General features: G+C 40.9%; 2 protein-coding genes across 5 annotated transcripts in view; one reads left to right on the forward strand and one right to left on the reverse strand.

Annotated features, from left to right (window-relative positions):
* CSNK1G3 (casein kinase 1 gamma 3) overlaps positions 1–19,875 on the reverse strand; it is a 71,272-nt gene extending 51,397 nt beyond the window's left edge. For 2 of the 4 annotated variants that reach the window (XM_063129482.1, XM_063129479.1), the window contains exons 1-4: positions 19,703–19,874; positions 18,368–18,516; positions 6,173–6,247; positions 3,874–4,300 (exon numbers count right to left, since the gene is read on the reverse strand). In XM_063129482.1, the coding sequence (XP_062985552.1) occupies positions 3,874–4,051 (178 nt within the window). In that variant the 5' untranslated portion in view covers positions 4,052–4,300; positions 6,173–6,247; positions 18,368–18,516; positions 19,703–19,874. Of the gene's footprint in view, positions 1–3,873; positions 4,301–6,172; positions 6,248–18,367; positions 18,517–19,702 lie in introns of all 4 variants that reach the window. The other 2 variants (XM_063129481.1, XM_063129480.1) reach the window with 2 other exon arrangements.
* On the forward strand, positions 6,326–8,755 carry LOC134400433 (ribonucleases P/MRP protein subunit POP1-like). Its single transcript, XM_063128767.1, has one exon. The coding sequence runs from the start codon at positions 6,326–6,328 to the stop codon at positions 8,570–8,572; it is 2,247 nt and encodes a 748-aa protein (XP_062984837.1). The 3' UTR covers positions 8,573–8,755.
* Positions 19,876–20,832: the final 957 nt, after the last annotated feature.

The following is a 20,832-nucleotide window of genomic DNA, read 5'->3' on the forward strand; positions in this document are numbered from 1 at the left end:
TTCAGAAAGACATGACAGGCAGACACTGGGCTAGTTCGCACAACACAACAGCCCATTGTGGGTTAATTTACCCTTAAGCAACTGCTGCACATAGCAACCACCATTATGAATATGCAACCACAGACAGAGGATTGTCATGCTGTGTGAACCTAGCCAGCGGGGGTTATTTGAAGGTTCAACAACCCTCACATAACCTTACCACAGATCATGGGAGTTGTATATTCATACATGCTTCAGCTCCTTGAGGGTAATTAACCCATGCTGAACTGTCATGTCATCCAAACCAATGAAAATAATTTCAGCAGCATGAAAAGTGAGTAAAGGTGAGACAAGGTTGACCAATTATAAAGCAAAATATGTTTATAGAAAATGTTTCAGAGTAACAGCGCATTGTAGAATATTGAATGCTGGACTTGTACTGGAAGAGCTTAAGTTCAAATCTATACTGAGCCATGTAACTCACTAGGTAACCTTTAGCTTGTCACTCTCCCTCAGCCTCACTATTTTCAGAAAGCTGTTTATAAAAAACTAAAGTGACATAGACCCAATTGAGTCACCTTAAGTTCTTTGGAGAAAGAGTGTGATACAAGTTTAATAATATTCTATTAAGAGAATGGAACATTGGACATTTAAAGTGAAGGTTCCTTCTGGTTTGGTGTGAGGGAGTTATGCAACAATGATTATCTCCCCCATCATCAAGGAAAGGCAGGTATCACATCATGTAGATTTTTTCATTATGCTAAGAGGAACCTCCGTACTTCCATCCCATAAACAAACTTTAGACAGAGTGTAACCTGAGGAGTCTTGAAAAATCTTCCCTGGTGCCAACAGAGTGCAACAGAAGGTGGAAAGCGGCATTGAATTAGAGAACAGCCCCATAGTGTTCTATGCAACTAAGTGTAATTTTGGTGCCTCCTTCACACCAAACCAGTGTCCAAATATGTATTTTTGTGTGTGAGAGAGGATGCATTCAACAAATGGGATGTGCACAAGCTAACCTAAATACTAAGGTGGGACTAAAGTGGATAAGTCTATGAGAAAAGTAGAAAATGCTGTAGCACCCGTCTCCCAAAGGTTGCCTCTGCGGAGGCAGACATGTCCAATCTGTAGGATCTAGTGAAGGTGTTTCAAGTAGACCATGAGACAGTCCTACAGATTTTTCTGAAGGACAATCCTTAAAAAAAAGTTGATTCAAATTAGTTGCAGAGAAAGTCACACTAAAATTGTGCTCCCAAAATGGCATCTAATTTTGGCACAAAAAGTTGGGATCAAGGAAGAACTGCTAGCCCGGCTTCCCACTTGAAAATGTTTCCATTATGCCCAAGGGGCTCCATGGAGTTTTCCCAAGTCTGGAAGGCCTAAATGGCAGCTGGAGCTGGCATGTCCGGATTCAGAAACAAGCCGACTGATGGTCCCAATGGCAGCAATAGCTAGCTTGGGTGGGCTCCAATTTATTTATTTATTACATTTTTATACCGCCCAATAGCCGAAGCTCTCTGGGCTTCCAACAAAGACTCAGATTGGTGTCTTCAGCTGCTTTGGGTAGGCTCTGGAGAAATCTGAGCAGTGACTCTATTCTATCTTGGGAAAGCCCAGACAACATGTAAAGATGCTGGGCGGGTCTCTGATAAAAAGCTAAGAGGTGGAAGGAAGCATGCTGAGGGTACTCTCAATATAAATCCCAGAAGCAGGTTGCGCAGAGCATGGTTTACTTGTACCACATGTTTACTTTACACAACACATTATCATACTATAAATGTGTTGAAGAAGTATTTTCTTTCACTGCGCTTTAGGAGTAGTTTCCTTTGCCATTGGAGCCACAACAGAGCAGGGAGGAAATGGAAGGTGACTGGGAAGCCAACAGAACGGACTTTAAAAAACAAGAACAAGAAATGTGAAGAGAAATCTGCTAGGTAAAGGTATTATCAGAGATTAAAGCAAAAGCAAGAGGCTTTGTCCTGGGCGAAAGGTAACAAATTGGGAAGGAGTCTATGAGCACTGAACATAGTACAAGTATCTACATCATGTGATCCCTGCCTTTCTTATGCGATAGGTGGAGTTACCCCATTGTTGGGAAGTTCATCACACCAAACCTTTCTGCTAATAATTTAGAATATATAGCAAATAACAAACACTTAGCACTGTTATTGGGTTGGTTTTGACAAAGACCCTGACTTAATAAACTATAATTTATTAAGATGGTAATGATCATTAGGGCTGCACTCTCCTTCACATACTAATTTTTATGTTTCCATCGTAGTTTGTTTAACCCACAATTTCTTATTATGTCTGAAATGGGGAACTGTGGTTTAATGTCAATTTACTATAAGAACTGAAACCAGGATTCATAATTTCATAGTTTAGGAAGTAAATAGACTCTAAACCACAGTTCCGCTTCAGACATACAGGCAAATTGTGGATTAGAGCAGTGGTTCCCAATTGGGGGTCCGCGTAACCCACCCAGGGGGCCCGTGGCACCATTCACATATTCACCATTCATTTCTGGAGTCCACTGACAACGAATTCCTACCAGAAGTAACATATAACATCACTGAGCACCTGTGACTAGCTTCAGGGATTATTTCTCTGCACCTAATCCTGAAAACTCATGGATAAGGAATCCTTTTGAATGTGGTGATGTACAAACTAACAACTCTATATGCGGAAGAGCAAGATGCACTTGTTGACGTCACTTGTGATGGTACATTGAAATCATTTTTCAAAGAATAAAGACTGGACCAATCCTGGGTGATGGTTTTTCCTGATTATAAGAAGTTAGGTGAAAAAGCTTTGAAACATCTAGTTCCCTTTTGTTCCACATATCTTTGTGAACAAACATTTTTGACATTTTGTTATATGAAGAACAAGCATAGAAATCGGCTCGATGTTGATCCAGATTTGAGATTAAAAGTAGGAAATATTGAACCGGATGTGGAAGGGATTGTTTGGGACAAAAAGAGGCATGATTTCTCCCATCACATTTAGGTTTAGTAGCTGCTAGACATGTCATAATTTGTTCAATTGTAAACTAGACATTAGTAAAATTAAATTCGTCTTTATATTCCTAACTAAATCATTGTCATTTCTGCGTGGTAATATCACAAGTATCACAAATTTTATGGTCTGTTTTTTAATATACCTAAAATCCTTTGCTTATTAGGGGCTACCCCTTATTTTCTCCAAAAAATTGCTTCATACAGGTAACTACCATAGAGATAACCAATTTTTCAAAAGTAGGGGGTCCATGGCTTTGCATTTGGAAAACAAGGGGTCTGCAGTACTTAGCTAATTAGGAACCAATGGTTTAGAGAAAACACATCAGAAGTACCAAGATCAATGCACAAGGGAAAGAGGGAGTGGCTTTCATGCTTGTTCCAGGCTTAGTGGCTTAATAAACTGGGTGGGTGTTATGTCATGTTCATTAACACCAAACCTAGAAAAACTCATGTTACCCCAAACAAGGGCTTCATAGCAAAACATTTGAGTGCTATTTCTATTCCTGGGACTCAACACAAGTCAAGACCAACCAGTACAGGTTAATCACAGTATTCTACTTCACACACAAGGAGTCAGCCTATAACTGTGCACTCTCAGGTTAATGTCCCAACCACAACTCGGGTATAGACTCATCCATGAGACCAAAAATTACATTTAATTGCTATACTATTTTCTGGTATGTCTGGAATCAAAGTCTACTGTCCCTAGGCGAAGTTCACACATTCACGCTACTAGTAAGTTCTAACTCTGTATCACAGTCCAATTGATCTATTAAACTACAAGGTTTTGATACACTACAACTAGCCATCATAATATACATTTCTACATATACAATGTTTCATTGGCATGTACATCATAACTTAAAGAAAGTCTTACCTAACCGTAGCTCTCCAAAATTACCACATCCAATTTTTTTCCCAACTCTGAAATTAGGTCCAACCATTAACACTCCAGAGTTTGAAGAGCCGCTGCCTCGCGGGTTATGACTTGATCGTCCACTAGGCCTTGCCATTCTATCATCCAGTTTGTCCTTGTCTTTCTTTTTGCTATCCATATCAAGTTTATGGTACTCCACTTTGAATTTCTTTCCCCAATCAAGACAGGCAAGCTCAAATGGGGTAAAGTAGAAATGGAAACATCACTAGTTAAGTGCTCCAGCTAGTTACTGTGAGTCAGGAAGCTGCTTGCAGGCAGTCACTGTTTGTGTATTCATCCCATTCGCAAAGTATTTTCCCTTGGTAGTTGTTAGATAAAAAAATCTCAGATCTTCTATTAGCACCATTTACTGATATTTAAAGAGCTTCTGTAACAAGAACAACAGTTAATTAAACAAAATGGCAAGTACAAAGTTATATATGCTACTGGGTAGAACAGTTGTATATTACAACACACAATGAAAAGTTTTTTACTAATTATTAGATTAATAAACTCATAGAATACCATAATGTTGAAGGCATATTGTTAATTGTATCACAGTTGTATCTGAGCATTAAAGTACACGCAAAGGAAAATATCCAGGTCTGAGCCATCAATTAACTATTCTTTGGAATACCCTAATATAAATTGACTCTTTCCTTCAAAGTGCACTCAAAGATTCACTGAGCAAGATATTAATGCTAGTCAACCCACTGAAATATTTGCTAATATCTAAGGGCAGAATTGAAATGTCACACGAACTAAGATGCCCCTGTCTAATGGGAGGCACAGGTGAACTCAATGGCATGGAGTTATCATCTTAGACTGATATACCACCCACGTCCTTATCTGGACACAGATAGCCTAGCTACAGTTATCCATGCTCTGGTAACCTCTCATCTGGATTATTTCATGCTGCCTTTGAAAATAGTCCAGAAACTTCAGCTTGTCCAAAATAGGGCAGCTAGTTTGTTAATGGTGACGGTCAATATGAACATATTAAACCAGTAGTTTTTTATCTGCACTGGCAGCCAGTCTATTTCTAGGCCTAATTCAACATGCTGGTATTAATTTTCAAAGCCCTAACTGACTTGGAGGCAGGTTAGCTGAAGGATAGTTTCTTCTGCCTGGACCCTAAAATAGTCTTCAGAAGGCCTTCCCTAGGGTGCTCCCACCAAATAACGTGAGATGGGTGACTACTAAGGAAAGGCCCTTTTCCACTGTGGCACCCGTTGTAGAATGCCTTCCCCAAAGAAGCCTGTCCATGGGCAGTTTTTGGTTTGGGGGCAGTTCGTTAACAACAGCAACAACCCACCTTGCGCTGAATTTGGATGTCATGATACGTCACGGGAACCAACCACCATAGCTTGAATATTCACAATGGTCACCGGCACACACCTCCATGGCTTATTAAGTCATGCTAGGCTGCAGTGATGGTGCAAATGAGGCATATCTCTGGCCATTGTCATTAATATACCATTTACAATCTACCAATTCCCACTACAGTTAAATCTACAGGCTGAATAACTAAGCAGTAGAGTAGGCATTTGATGAGAGGAAAAGGAGCTCTGATATCTAAAGTAATGAGTCATCAAAATATAACTAGCAAAACAGAATCCTAGGCATTCCAACAAAGGGGAAATAGGATTTTAAGAAGTTGGTATCGCTAAATCATTTATTTCTCATCAACAACCGACTATTGACATTTGTTCAGGAGAGCCGATGTCAAAACACACACCGCAAAATTACTTTGAGTTTATTCTGAGGTGCTCAACCTTACTTTAGTTTCATTGCCAGTGTGAATTATGATTTATTTAGAGCTGCAACTAGATTTTAAATTGTTAGGTAATACCAACACCTTTTGTTTAGGGCATCAGGGATTTATTTTAGTATATATTATGTACTTTTTTTACAGAACCAGCTTGCCTCATTTCAAAATGTTACTTGCTTAAGTCCTACCTTCCCAGCATACCACGACTTCCTGAAAAGCTAGGGAAATAAACTTAAACTTACACACACATTAAAAACCAAACCCCTTGCTGCTTTTGCTTTACCATTACCACTTCATTGAATAGTCTCACTGTTTCTTGTGTGACATTTTTACAACAAAACTAGTTCATTTGCCAGCTGTTCATTTTAATTCCCATCTTTGGACTCCCCAAATATACTCCAGAGTCTTTATATGTTTGAGATCTAACACACTCACTTTCCCAGCTTTCCATAAACACTTCATAAAACAGAATTTACAACTCACACTTACCCCCAAAAAATGTTTCAGTTTTCATAGGGGAGGGGCTTCCATCACAATTCACACACTATTTTATATGGAGACATTCTGAAAACAAAAAATACATTCATTAGCAAATAATCCAATCCAGTATTTTGTTACACTAGAATACCATGAAAAATCCTGATGTTGTTAGCATTATACAATTCAGTCCAGCAAATAAGTTTCTATAAAAATTACTGTTCTGGGAAACGTCAGGGTGCTCTTACACTGTACCGAGCAGATCGATATCCCGAAGATGCGCTGGCCCCTGTTACTTTCATCTGGAAACCTAGAAACCGGTCTGATAGCACCTCTGAAAGCAGGCAGCTGTGGATATGGACACACCCAGCTTTTAAGCAGGACATACTAACTGAATTAAAAGCAGTTTTCCAGTGTTCTGAGCCCATAGAGTCCTATAATCCTGAACCGGTTATAACGTTACCTGAAGAAGAAAGCAAAATGGATGAAGTTGAAAATGTTGGCCAGAAAAGGAAGAGGAAAGACAAAGGAAGAGAAAGGGTTGTCCCAGTGAAAAAAATTCTTAGTGATGGAACCAGAGATCCCCACAAGCCTTACTTCTGGACATCACAAACAACTGGGGTTGTCATAAGTGACTTGACAATGGAGATCCTCAGGTATCGGTTGATTGGTCCCCTCTCTCACTGTGTCCTTACAGAGGCACTGAAGGTTGCATCTGTCCATACTGAACTGGATTCTACAGAGTCTGAAATTAACAGTTGGTGGATAGAAAACTGCAGAAATCCTGATCAGGTATCCCTTCATCGCCATCAAGAAACCATCTTTGAACTGCTGCAAGGGTTAAGTTCATCAGATATTCCATCAGGTACTGTACTAGGTTTGACTGTTGGGGATCCTCGAGTGAATTTGCCAAAAAAGAGATCAAAAGCCATGCCAAACCCAGAAAAATATCAAGATGATAAGAATGTTAAAGAGCTCCTCCTGGCAGGTGTGCCCGCGGAATGTGCACAGAGCTTTCTTTGGAACCACCATATCTGCAAGAGTGTCACAGACAATAAAATGCCGGAACAGGTCTTGAATCGTCTGAGAAGTCAACTCTTGGTACCTGGATCACGTCTTGATTTGGGCCCTCAAGAATCCAAGGTTCCTGTACTCCTGGTCCAGCATCCTGGAAAAACAGCTGGAGTCGATCGGCCAGGATGGGGAAGTAGCTGGGACATCTGTTTGCCCAAAGGCTGGGGCATGGCTTTCTGGCTTCCTTTTGTCTATCGAGGTGCACGAGTAGGTGGCTTACAAGAAGCTCTGAAGCATTCCCTGTACAAGCGTACACCTCATGTCCCCCATGATTATCCAGACTGTCCCGCTGGCCTCCAGTCTGCCAAAGAACTAGAGATAAATCTTCTTGAAAAGTTTAAGAGGCGTCCTCCTGCAAAAAGAGCTAATTATGTTAAACATGGGACCTTGACACCATTCCTCTGTCCTTGGGATAAGCTTACCCAGGACTGGGAAGCTCATGGAAACGAAGCTCAAGGAAAACACATCCCCCCAACAGCCCTAGACAGTGAAGCTTGTGCAAGTGATGCACAGGTTTCTTGTGGCCCCAGCACTGAAGCAGAGGTGGTGACATCTTCTATAACCAGCGAATCAGATCAGCTAACGGAGACGTGCTCCCAAAATGTGCAGATGGAAGAGGAAAAAGTGGCTGCATCTCTCTTGGATAGCAAAGTCACATCAAGTTGGGCTTTCTGTGTTCTCAGGAGCAGAAAATTATTAAGGCAGGTTTCAGTCTGGTGTCAGCCTACATCCGCCAGAAATCGGAAGATCCAGCGCCTTGCTTCCAAACCAGATCAGAAGGCGCTGGCAGGGGATGCCCTCTTGCCTATCTGTCTCCACTATCCCAGGGCACTAGTGTGGGTCAGCATGTCCTTCCTCAAAAAAGGTAGCCCCGAATTACACAGTATGATTTGCGTTCCAGCGAAAGAAGACTTGTTAGAGCTCTGCAAAGACCAGCACTTCTGTGGACCTCAGGAACCCAAACACAGGGATCGATTTAAGAGCAAAGTGTTGAAACAAAAGGGAAGGAAAAAGAGAGAGCACGTTGGAAAGGCCACAGAAAGTAGTGCTTCCAATGCCATGAGTGTAATGCCAGCTGAACACGAAGATCTCATTCTGGGCCTGTGGCCTGACTCTCTGCCAGAAGTTGCATCGCATTGTTCCAGAGTCCTCTTGGGTTTTGTCACTCAAGGGGACTTCTCCTTAGCCTCTGGCTGTGGTGAAGCTCTGGGGTTTGTTAGTCTGACAGGATTGCTGCAAATGTTGATTGGGCAACCAGCAGACAAGAAAGGGCTCGTGGTGTTAAGAAATCCAGCATCCCTACAGTACAGATTTGCTTGGCTTACTGTTGAAGTCTAACCTGAGTTGAAATGCAGTGGCATGTAAGAGGATCAAAGACACTCTTCTCTGAAAGTGTACACACTTCTTAATTGAGATTCAGAGCTTCCAAAAATGTTCACCGACTTTGTTCATATGTAACATGAAATAGACTTAAACTGTTATGTACATTCAGGTATCAAGTAACCCCTTCCCTTATTCAGAAGCACATATATTGTAAACCGCCTAGAGAGCTTCGGCTATTGGGCGGTATAAAAATGTAATAAATAAATAAAATAAATAAATATAAAGTGAATAGACAGATACTGAAGTATACCAGTAATACATTTTCCTGAGGCTGTATAGAATATTATATTGTCACCATACTTTAGGCTCCCTGAATATCTGCCCTTGCTTCTATTCCCTTATTTCTCCAATAGAACAACATTCCTCATTACAAGGCTCGTGGGCCACAGTCAGCTTCCAAACTCCCCATTGGTGGTTCCCAAACACATTGCCAGTCCCTTTCCTCACTTCTCTTTCTCCCAAATGTTGTGGCTCTGATTTTTTTCTCTCAGCAGAGAACCTTTTACAACACAGCTGAAAGGTATGGGTTTTCTTCCTTTACCAATCCACATGCTAAGACTCTTATCTCCCTACTTGGCAGGGAAGTGGCTGCTGCCGCCGCTACCCTCCCCAAACAAGGAGAGTGTCTTGCAAGAGCATCTGAAGGGCCAAAGGTGATCAGGCAATTCAATGGAGGATAACCTAACAGTGACTACTTGTCACAATGTATATATGGATCCTCAAGGTTCAGAGGAAGTATGCCACTGAATACAGTTACTGCAAAGCAAGAGCAAGAGCCAGCTATTGCCTTCATGACATTTATGGGCTTCCTAGAGATGTCTATTATGGGAAACAGGATACTAAATCCAGCATTGCTCTTCTAATGACTCCAAATGGGTATTTGTTCAATCTTTTAGCTTTTTAAGTCAGAGATACCAAGGCCATCAGGATTAATGGCCATTGTAACTCAACCAGCCGCATTCTGGTTAGGTGTAGAGTGGCTACACATATAGGGTTTTTATCTTTTAATGACCATGGTTTGCTAACAGCAAACAACCCAGAAACAGAACTCATGGTTTGTAATTGAGTTGTGAACTCTTGTTTGTTTAAATCTTGGGTTGTCAATATGCGTGAATCCAGAATCATGGATTGTTCATGGGTTGTTTTGCCAGGATACAGAAGCAGTAAGCAAGTGCAGTAAAGAAAACACACACCACACCACTTGCTTTACATGCCGGTACTACAGTGTCAGAAAGGCATTTAGGATACAGGGAGGGAGCTGGCAAATGATATAAACAAACAATACTGGGATTGAAAAAATAAACCAATTTTGGTTCAATCATCTGTCAGACAAACCCTGAGTAGAGCAACAAACAATGGGATAAGTATGGGTTATTTAAACCATGGCTTTATCTTTATGTGCAAACTAGGTCATAGTAGTTTATTAACTCAAGACTTCTGACTTAAAGTAATGTGTGAATGCGGCCAGTGATTCCACATGCTCATGCCACAAAAAAGCAGCCAATGTTAAGGCATGTTTTCATGTGCTCTTATAAAAAGCATTTAGCTTAATAGGTGAAGATACTAACCAACTGTGAAATAACTTCAGATTCCCTCATGATTCACGGTGGGCCCGTTCAGACAACACTGAGGGCTCTGTGGTTAGCTTAAGCATGGTTCTATGGTTAGCACTAACCACAAGCCGTACATTTGCACACAACACCATTAACCCTGTCCGGTTCCTGGTTTCCTTAACCAAACACTAACCACAAAGCAGTTAGATGAGCACTTGAGTCCTCCGAATGCCCCACCCTGTATCCCATCAGCCCTTGCACTAAGAAAGCCAGCAGTTGCACGATTTAGGCTATTTAGCCACTCTATACTGCTAGCTCTATGGTTTTGGCCCCTTAACTACAGCTGCATCGCATAAGACACCTTAAGCCAAAGTTAGTGCCATTAACCCTGCTGCAGAACAGGGTTAGTGAAACCAACCACAATGTGGTTAGTGCAGGCACCTGGTTAAGGAAAACACATATCAGAAGACATGGTTAACCCTGCTGATTAACCAAAAACCCTTAACCTGCATGGTTATCAGTGTCATCGGAATGGGGCGATCTTCTCAATTCTGTAATGGAATTTCATTCCTAAGAGCAGTAAATTCTCTAGAAACTATTTAGTAAGACTAACAGCATACTCCTTTATATATCTGTGCAAAAGTAAGTCCCACTGAATTCAATGGGAATTATTCCTAGGTAAGTACGTATAGAATTGCAGCTTTACTCTCTTTACTATCTTTTAAATACTTTCTTACCTGCTACAATTTGTTCAAAGAAAACCGGCCCCATTCAAAAGACACCTTAAACCACAGCTTTAACCACAGTGACTAAGGCAAGCAGCCTTATTCACCCTGGTTAAAGCAGTGGTTTAAGGTGTCTTCTTAACTGGGCCACTGTTTCCTATTATCCACATCTTATTTGAGATTTTTAACAACTAGTCAAATTTCAGGGACATGTAGCACAAAATTAATTATGTCTATAAACTTAAAACTGACCAAATAAATATCTTCTATGATTACTCCAGAAACTTCTGAATATACAAATGCAATCCCCATACTCAGTTCAATTTCTAGAAACTGTTTAGAATGAAGAAATTATATTTTATTTTATACGAAGCCTAACATTTCAGCCTGGGGGAGGGGGAACTAAACTTGAAACAGACTATTTATACTTTGAGAAATCAGTGGTATCTTTGTTACTTTATTATAATTGTTACACTTTCAAATTTTTATTCTAGCACTCAGAACCAATCAATTTTGAACAATTATGTATTACGCTGACAGCACAATCCTATGCATATTTATTCAGATCCAAGCTCCACTGCGTTCAACATAGTTTATTCCCAAGTAAGTGTGAATTGGACTGCACCTTTGTGCTGCAAATATCATCTAACATAAATATCATCTAAATGTTTATATAAAATAAATTCACTATTCCAAATATACACAACTGTACAATGAAAAGCTCGCAAGTTATCTGACCATCAGATTAATTTCTGTGAAAGTGAATAAATAACTTTTTTCAGAGATTAGCTGCCTCTGTAAGAGGAAAAAAAGATATGCATGTTTCTGTAAAGGGAAAAAGGGTATGCAATTTCAAAAGCAGATTTCTTTATCTTACATGGAGAAAACTACACACTTGAATTATGAAATTACATATCTATCCATGTGAAGTGTGACACTGGAACAGATTAAATTATATTGTCTAAATACATAATTAGTCCAAATTTACAAAATTAAAAAACCTGTATTAAAAACTTCAAAAACTGCCTATTGTGTTATGAACTGCACTGTAAAGCAAGTTCAATTCAAAAATTATACAATTTCTTTGCACTGTCAAACAATAGCAACTCAGGTCTAAAAAAAATCTAAACATTTATCCTCATTTATTATTTATATAGCCATGCCCCTCAAGGTCACATGTTGGTTGCATTTCTACTACGAATGCCTCAGGTCAATATAAAAGCTACTCATCTCTCCTTCTGGTGTTCTACTTCACAGGCATTTCTGCAACTGATCACAATGAATGTCAACAACATGAAACAAGTGCAAAGAAGAACTCCGACATGCCTGTGTTTAAGACACTCCAAGAAATGACCCTACACCCAAAGCAACACTACAGTATCATCTAAGCCACATGAGCTTACAGTACGTACATGCAGAAAAATAAGTATATGAGGGATGGGGAAGCTATTTCACTTTGAGAGTTGAATTGGTGTCACTCGTGTGTCGGGGCCAAATGGCAGCAGTGGGCAGGACTGCCAACACATTTGTCCCTAGCACAGACACCTCCCCACGCACAGTCACATGCCTACCCCCATGCATGCCCCCTGTGTGTGCATGCACAATCAGAGAAAGCAAGAGAGGAGTGAACCATCAGCTAGTGCCTCAAAGACAAGCAATTTGAGGCACTGGGCCTGTTTGGAAAACATGCTAAGCCATGGTTAGGCCACTAACCCTTTTGCAGCAAATGGTTAGTGAGCATCTTTAAACCACGGTTATGTACTTTCCATGGTTAGGAATGGTTCACACAACACACTCAGTCAAGGTTCACAAGACATGCTAAGCCATGTTTAGCTCAAAATGCTTAACCACCATGGCTTAGCGTGTCGTCTGAACAGGATCGCTGTCTGAATTGCTCACTGGCTTTGCCCACCTGAAGCAGACTCAGACAGTGCATCAAGGAGCAGCTCACCCCATTTCCCTTCTCTGAGGTGGTGAACCTTTGGGAGGAGGGGCATCATATGAAATTGCTATGGGCCTAAGCAATGGCCTGGAGGGCCAAAGTTGCCCAGTTTTTTCATCCATGCTGTATCTGCAAATTCCTAGATTTGTAATGCACTTCTAAGAAGTTTGTCACATCTATACAGCTTTTCTTCAATTGTTGCTTTTGTCCCTACTTCAGCTTCTATTGTGCACAGCAACTGACTGCACCACTGTGAATCTGCAATGAGATAAGTATCGCTATGTGGATACAGCCGTGTATCTGAATCTGCATCAACTGCATGTGTGGAAGAATGCTTCTTGTGAACTTACCTTCCATGCTGGATTGGGCTGTTTGTATACAATGCTACAAGTAAACGATCTAGTAAGGCTCAATATCACTGAAAGCAATCAGACGCTCCAATGACACATTCATACATTAAGTGGTATACTTATGTTCATTTACAATTAAAGAGACCTAAAAAGCATCAGTGTTCAGCAGAACTGCATGACTTCAGCGGTTCTAAAACTTTTTAAGCATTTTTTTTAGTGGCATGGAGATCCATGCCTTCTATTGAAACAGGCTATATTTAAGTATTTTTTGACAATAACAGGAAAAGAATATCTTCATTTTTATTTAGGACATTGAACTATAACAATTAGTCTACTGCACATTAAAATGCCTTTAAGGCTCAAAGTCCTCAGCTAGAATTTTTGAAACTGAAGAATTTAATAGTGCTGCTTATGAGTCAACTACTATCTACCTGAACTGTCCAATAATAATTGCATTGCTCAATAACCTTGATGGTTATAACTGATCATTAGCTATCTTTCCTTCCAGTTTGATTAAGAATTCTACGTAACTTGCAAAGTCTTAATGCCAACAAAATCTGCTCTAATAAAATATGTATTTCCTTTTTGTACTCTATGGATCAATAGCTAATGTTTATATAAGTTTTATTTTCAGTTTAATATGTTGTTATACATCTGATGAGGAAATATTTCATTGTAGTATGGCGTTTGCTGCACACTGTTCTATGGTTTCCTAAGCTTCAGAATTTTCTAACCTAGGGAGCTTTGAGACTGAGGGCTCGTAGCACTACCAGTCAAAAGCCATTATGCAGCTATTCTGTCTTTACTCATTATTTATTTATTACATTTATAGCCCGCCTTTTTTCCTCCAAGGAACCCAAGGCAGCATACATAATCCTTCTCCTCTCCATTTTATCCTCACAACAACAACCCTCTGAGATAGGTTGGGCTGAGAGTCTGTGACTGGCCCAAAGTCACCCAGTGGATTTCCATGGGTGAGTGGACTAGAACTCAGATCTCCTGACTCCCAGACCAACACTTTAGCCACTACACCACACTAGCTCTCTTTTCTCCTTAATAAATGTTCTATGGTAAGAACAATAGATGGGAGAGGCAGTGGTGAAAATATGGGATGCTTACAAAAGGAAGATGATAACATCTGAACTTCACGTAAAATACTGTGAATAAGTCAAAGCAATTGTACAGCAAAAGCCTCATCTGGAAACACCCTTGAATCACAGTCACATAATTATTTCAGTTTAGTAAAATACACTTTAATTCCTTAACATTCTTTGCATCCTTTGCTGTTCAGCTACAGAAAAATTGAACTGAAGATGGAATAGAAGAAGTAAATCTTTTTAAAAACTTAATCTTTGTTAATGTGAAAACTATGGGAGCAAATCCCACACCTTCCCAAGGTACCTCTACTCACCACAGATTGTACGGCTACTTATACTGAAGGAAGCAACAAAAAACTCTGGATTCTCTCTATAGCACCTTTGTTGAACAAAATATTATGTTTTCCCTAGGAGGATTTTGTACTTCTGTTCTTAAAAAGCATTAGCCATATTAAAGCAAGGTCTACATTCCTGAACAATGTTACAGTAGCAAATAATGCTACTTGAACTAATGTGAAACACATCAAAAACAAAAAGGCAAGTGCTATGGAATGACCCGACAACATATCTGCAACCAGAGAGAGCTAGAGATCACTTAAGTAATTACTCAGGCTACAGTGTGGTTTCCCCACTTTAATATCTATCTTTTTTTTCAAGATCATATATACTCCATATGATCAGTTATAGTTTAGGACAGTTACTAACCTATAAAATACATGTATCAATAAGAAATCTATTACTTAACAAAACAGCACAAAACAGTTACATTAAAATAGAAAAACACATCTAAAAGCCAAGATGAACAAAAGATCTTAACATGGCCCCCAAACTGTAACAATGATGGTGCCACAGCTTAAAATGCCCACTTCGGTCACCACTCACCTCATTTCTGTTCATGTGTTTCCCGGTTTTATTAGGGAATTATATTAAGAATTGTCTTAAGACAATATATTATATTCTTAATATAAGAATATTAGGGTTCGGAAACCAAAAGTAGGACAGTCAGTGAAACACTTCAGTCTAACTAGTAATACATTGGGCATCAGTTGGAAGAGACGAGATGATATACTTAGGAGTGTGATGAAGGATAATTCTCTAGGCTCTCTGTATTGTTTCCCCCAGAATGTCTATAGCTATGCTTGTGTCCATATACAAGTATGAACGTGGATATGCTTTGACTATGGCCTGGTTCACATATAACAGCAAATTGTGGGTTAATTAACCCAAAATTTGCCACAGCCATTCTGAATATTCAAGCTCTGATTAGAGATTGCTACGTGATGTCTGATACACTATAGGTTAATTGTGAGTTAAACAACCCACAGTTAACCTACTGTTAGGTTAATTAGTCGTTAGGGAAGAATGTACACCCAATAAGCAGTTCACTCAATGTACAACCAATAAGCAGTTCACTCATATGCACACAAATTACTCAATCTTAGCATGCCTACCTAAAGTCAACAGGAGCCAGTGGTACTTCCTGGAACAATTAACAAACAGCACAATCCTATGTATGTCTATTCAGAAGTAATTCCTACTGAGTTCAATGTGAGTTATTGTATAGAATTGCAGCTTAAACCACAGCCAGGAGATGGGGGAATCAAAATTCAATCTTCTGAGAGCGGAACAAAAAAATCCCAACTATGACATTTTTATTACACACGTGAGAAAAATGCCAAATTTTGCTTGAATGCTTTTGTAGAAAAAATATATAATATTGGTAACGTAAGTACTACTGACAATTTGAAGCAGAATTTGTAACAAAGCAGATTAAAAGACTTAGAGTAGTTTTCCCACACATAACATTCTAATTATAACGCGTTCAAACATTTTTTTTCTTAACGATATGTCATATAATTAGTATTCAAGCAGAAATGTATGAATTTGTCTACCATTAGTCTCTAAAAAGGATCTCCATATCTACAAGGTAATTTCCATTGCTTTCAAATATAATGGAATGCTACCATTACTGGTGACTAAAAGCAAGGATGACTTTATCATACACAAGACAAGATACAACAATTTTAAAGTATTAGTCAGTCAATCAAATTCTACCATATATGAAAAATATCTTCATTATCCAGATGTTTACGTCACAAATGAAGTATAGTTATCACAAATGAGGTATACTACTGCATCCTGGGATTATTATCATTGTACTGCTACCCAAGGAGACCCTCATTACAGTCACAACCTGGAGTGGAGGCAGAGGACCATACTGTACATTTATACTTATTAGCATGCAAGGATTGTTCTGTATTACTTTGGTTTATGTGGCTTACAAGTCCTTTCAAAGTGTTATGAACAGCACTGCTTACATCTATTGGGAGTGCATATCCACAAAGCAGATAAATAGTCAGTGTGGAAAACTTTGACATTACCAATCATATGCTCAAGAAAGGGGTTCCGTTGTATTCAATTTTTACCTCCCCTGCCAAACCTGTATCTGTTTTTGAAAGAAGGTGCAGGTTATAAATACTTAAAAGAAATATCATGCCAAGGATTAAAGACCCAAATCCAATCAAGCATAAGAGTGTGCACAAGCAGCTCCAGAGAATTAAGTCTATCTTCCATGGGTTTGCCTATCAACTGCTATTAGCCATAACAGCTAAATGAAACCTCCAAGTTCAAAGGCACTTCCACCACGAATACCAATCCTTGGAGAAAACAGAAGTGAATATTGCTTTAATCCTCTGCTTTCATGGGCTTCACAAAAATTCTGACCCCCTTGGAAACAAGATACTGGTCTGGTCCAAATGGGATTTCTTTATAAAAGACACAACATTTTCCAAAAGGGAACCACACACAGCTTACATACATGGATATACCATGTTGAATTGAGGTGCACTTTTTAACAATTTATATCAAGTTTCAGAGCTCTATGCAACACTACATGATATCCAATTAAGTTCTCCTGCTGACAGAATTGCTTCTCCCCATCCTGCACCCTCAAAATCTGCAGTGTGTTGGAGGACCACTCCCAGAGCAGATTTTCAGGTTGCATGGGGGGCTGCAGATGAAGAGGGGGGAAACACTGTGTAAGTGGAATTCAACTTTACAACATTATTTTTCAACTATTGTGCTTAATACACACAACATTTTGAGAATAGTCAAGGGCTTTCTTGAACTTATATACCACATGGGAAGCAAACATCAAGAAGTTGAGTTCCAGTAAGATTATTCTTACACATGCTTTGTTACTGCCCACTTTTATTCAAAGTAATCTAATAGTTTATCTATAGTTTATAATACAGAATACACTTGAAGTTATTTAGAACAATTATTTATTTATTTATCATACTTATACAATTATATTAACAATGACAACTGAGAAAATCACATGCACTATTATATGTAAAGCGATACTTTCGTTTTTGCCCCTTGTGCAAAGAGATAAAGTTTAATGCAGGCTATTATGCAGCACAAGTTAAAGGATGGAAACAGCTTCAGAATTTGTCACTATAGCCTGTGCTAATACCGTATTTCTTCGATTCTAAGATGCACTTTTTTCCCCCATATAAACATCTCTAAAAACGGGGTGCATCTTAAAATCGCGGGTCGTTTATTATTTCTTAGAATCAAAGCTTTTTTTCTGTTGGTGGTACTGAAATTAGTGTGCATCTTACAATCGATGGTGTCTTAGAATCGAAGAAATACGGTAGTATAGAAGAAATCATAAAACCTGACTTGCTTTACAAGCATGGAGCAGGAGACGAGGAAGAAGACTTTGATAAAGAGATATTATGAAGACAGCATGACTAAGTGGCACGTGATACTGCTGCAAATAGTGAATTGTTATACAAATTAATGTTTCAAATTAATTCAAAATTTATAGTCTTAATACAAGTACTTCTTCAGTACTTTTAAAGAATTGTGATGTTTCAGGACCACTTCACATGATATTTTTTTCGTGCATACCCTCAGTATTTAAAAAGATGTAACTGCTTCAAACTTTACAGTTGTTTGATGGGCATGCAAGGTATATCTATAACATGCAGAAACTTTTAAAAAGTGACATATGAAGAGACCCTCCCACCATTCAAAAGTTAAAGCCATCATTAAGTTTAAAATATAGCTGCGTACCTGTCTTGTAAGGGTGTTTTATTTTGGTTTATTATGCTTCTGGTGTTTCTTGAGATCCAATGCAAGTTTTTCCATTAACGAGGACTCAAAGGTATAGAAAATGCTTTAAAACAACTGGACATCCCTCACACACACAGTGTATCTGTAATCTGGGAATGAGAGAAAGAATATTTTGAAGGTTGTTAGACAGTCAGGCATACCAAATAATCTGGACGTGACACACAAAAATTGCAGGTAACAATTCTGAGTGACATGCTCAGATGTATACATTACAAACTTTTTAGAAAGAAAATCAAATAAAACATTCCCTTTTAAAATACATTGCAGTATCAATTTATAAGCAATTTACTCTTACTGATTGTACAATTCACTAGCCAGCACAGCACCTTAATAAACTAATCTTTCAGCAGAAATATAAGACTAGGCCTACATAAAGAGACTTCTTAGGGATTGTTTTCAATACTGCAATCAATTATTTGCAGTTACGAAGAGCGCTTAACAGCAATATGGCTTTACAGGAAATGAGTCTGTTTTCAAAAACAAGAATCAGAATTACAAAGTGATTATCCTACCGGGGAGACGGCAGAGGGCGGGGGAGACGCTAACTATCACGCAACAACTCACACTCTTCTTATCACGGTAATAAATCCCGTCCGTTGAGGTTCATTCCTCGTAGGGGAGAGATTAGGCTGCTAATTCCCTTCTGCTCTCTGGTTGGAAGAGCAGCGGCCAAACCGCGAGCCTTCCCCTCACCCCTACCTTCCACCCCATTAACACTCCTCCGCAAGGAGACGGGGGGATGCGCGAGCGAGCCTGTGTATGTGTGATATCCAACCTCATGCATTATGCACATACAACACAGCCTTTTCCACCATACGTACACCGACAAACGCACACACACCACCACAACAACAGACTGACTCACGGCAATGAAACCACCTAACGTTTGTTCCCACCCTAAACCAGATCTGGAGCCTCCGGTTTACACTATGTGACGCGAAAGCTAGCAGAACCTTCCTCCCTTCAGAAACACACAATACACACGCAAACACACAATACACACGCACACACATATCCCTAAGTCACACGTAAAGCAGAACCTCCATCATCTTTCTCCTCACAAAAGCAACATGCCTCACAGCCAACAGGCAGGGCCCCAATCCCCCTCCTCTTCCTCCCCACCATTTCTGCCACCTCCTCCATTGTGCACCGTTCAATGAGACCCCCCCCCTTTTCCCTCCTCTGCTTCCTCCTCCTCAGGAACCCGCCACCGCCGCCGCCGCCTCCTCTTCCTCCCCCATATCTTCGCCGCGCCGCGCTCTGAGGCGACTCTACCTTGAGAGGAGAGAATGCGGCCGAGTCCGGGCCTTGTCCTTCTCTCGCAGTGGCAGAGGAGCGGGAAGGGTGCAGGTGTCTCCCGAGCGCGGGGGCAGCAGGAACCGGGAGAAGGAAGGTAGGAAGGTGGCGCTGCTGCGGAGGGGAGAGGGGGAGGAAGAGGGAAGGGGAGGAGCCGCCGCCGCCGCCGCTCCTGGCCGGCGCAGGAACCAAGGGAGGGCAGCGGGGAGGCGTTATCGGGGGCTCGCAGTCCCGGCCACCGCAGGCAACAACGGTGAGCCGCCGCCGTCGCCGCCCTCGTTCCTTCTCCTGCCCGGCTGACGGTGGCCGCGTCCCGCCTGCCTGCGCAACGATGGACAAGGCGAGACCTGACGGGGGTGGCTGGGAGGGAGGTTCCGACTCAGAAAGGAACCCGCGGCGGAAGTCGCCCCAGCGGCGGCAGCGGCGACAAGACACACACAGCAGCGAGCTCGCTTGGTCCCCCTCTCCCCGCCTCACGAACAGGAGCGGCGGCGGCGGCGGCCACAGGAGCGACTCCGGCCGTCGGCCTAGAAAGGAGGGGCGGAGCCACTTCAAAGGGGTGGAGACGCACCCACGAGCGAGCCGGCCATGAGGAAACTAAAAGGAAACACACACACACGCACACACACAACTGGAATCAATGGGGAAAGGGGGGCGGGGATGACTCACGAAAAGTAAAGGTGGGAGGAGCCTCGGGGACAGAGTGGGCGGACTGAGAATGCGGCGGGGGCAGATAAGGGCCACCAGCGGCTGGGCCGGGGGCTGGCGGAGTCTTTCTCGCCTTACCTTGAAAGACAGGAGTTCTGACCAATCAGCAAGAAGGCACCTAAAGCCTTCCAGGAGTTGTAAGGGCGGCGGAGGCGGAGGCAGTAGGGTTTCTGTGGGAGGCATTTTTTTTAGTTATCTTCAGAAAGAGGCGGCCTCGACAGGTCTTAAGGATCGCCTTTCCTTTCGCTCCTGAAGCAAGGAGGCTCCATTTATGCTTGGCACTCTATGCTGTTTAGAAGTCAGCCCTAAGTAATGTCCAGAGGTTTGTAGCGTGACAAAGTATGCCTAATCGTGTGTTTTTCCCCCCGCAAGAAACTTTTACTGCGTTCATACGATTTTCT

Source organism: Elgaria multicarinata, chromosome 6, assembly GCF_023053635.1.
Source record: "Elgaria multicarinata webbii isolate HBS135686 ecotype San Diego chromosome 6, rElgMul1.1.pri, whole genome shotgun sequence".
NCBI classification, from domain to species: domain Eukaryota; kingdom Metazoa; phylum Chordata; class Lepidosauria; order Squamata; family Anguidae; genus Elgaria; species Elgaria multicarinata.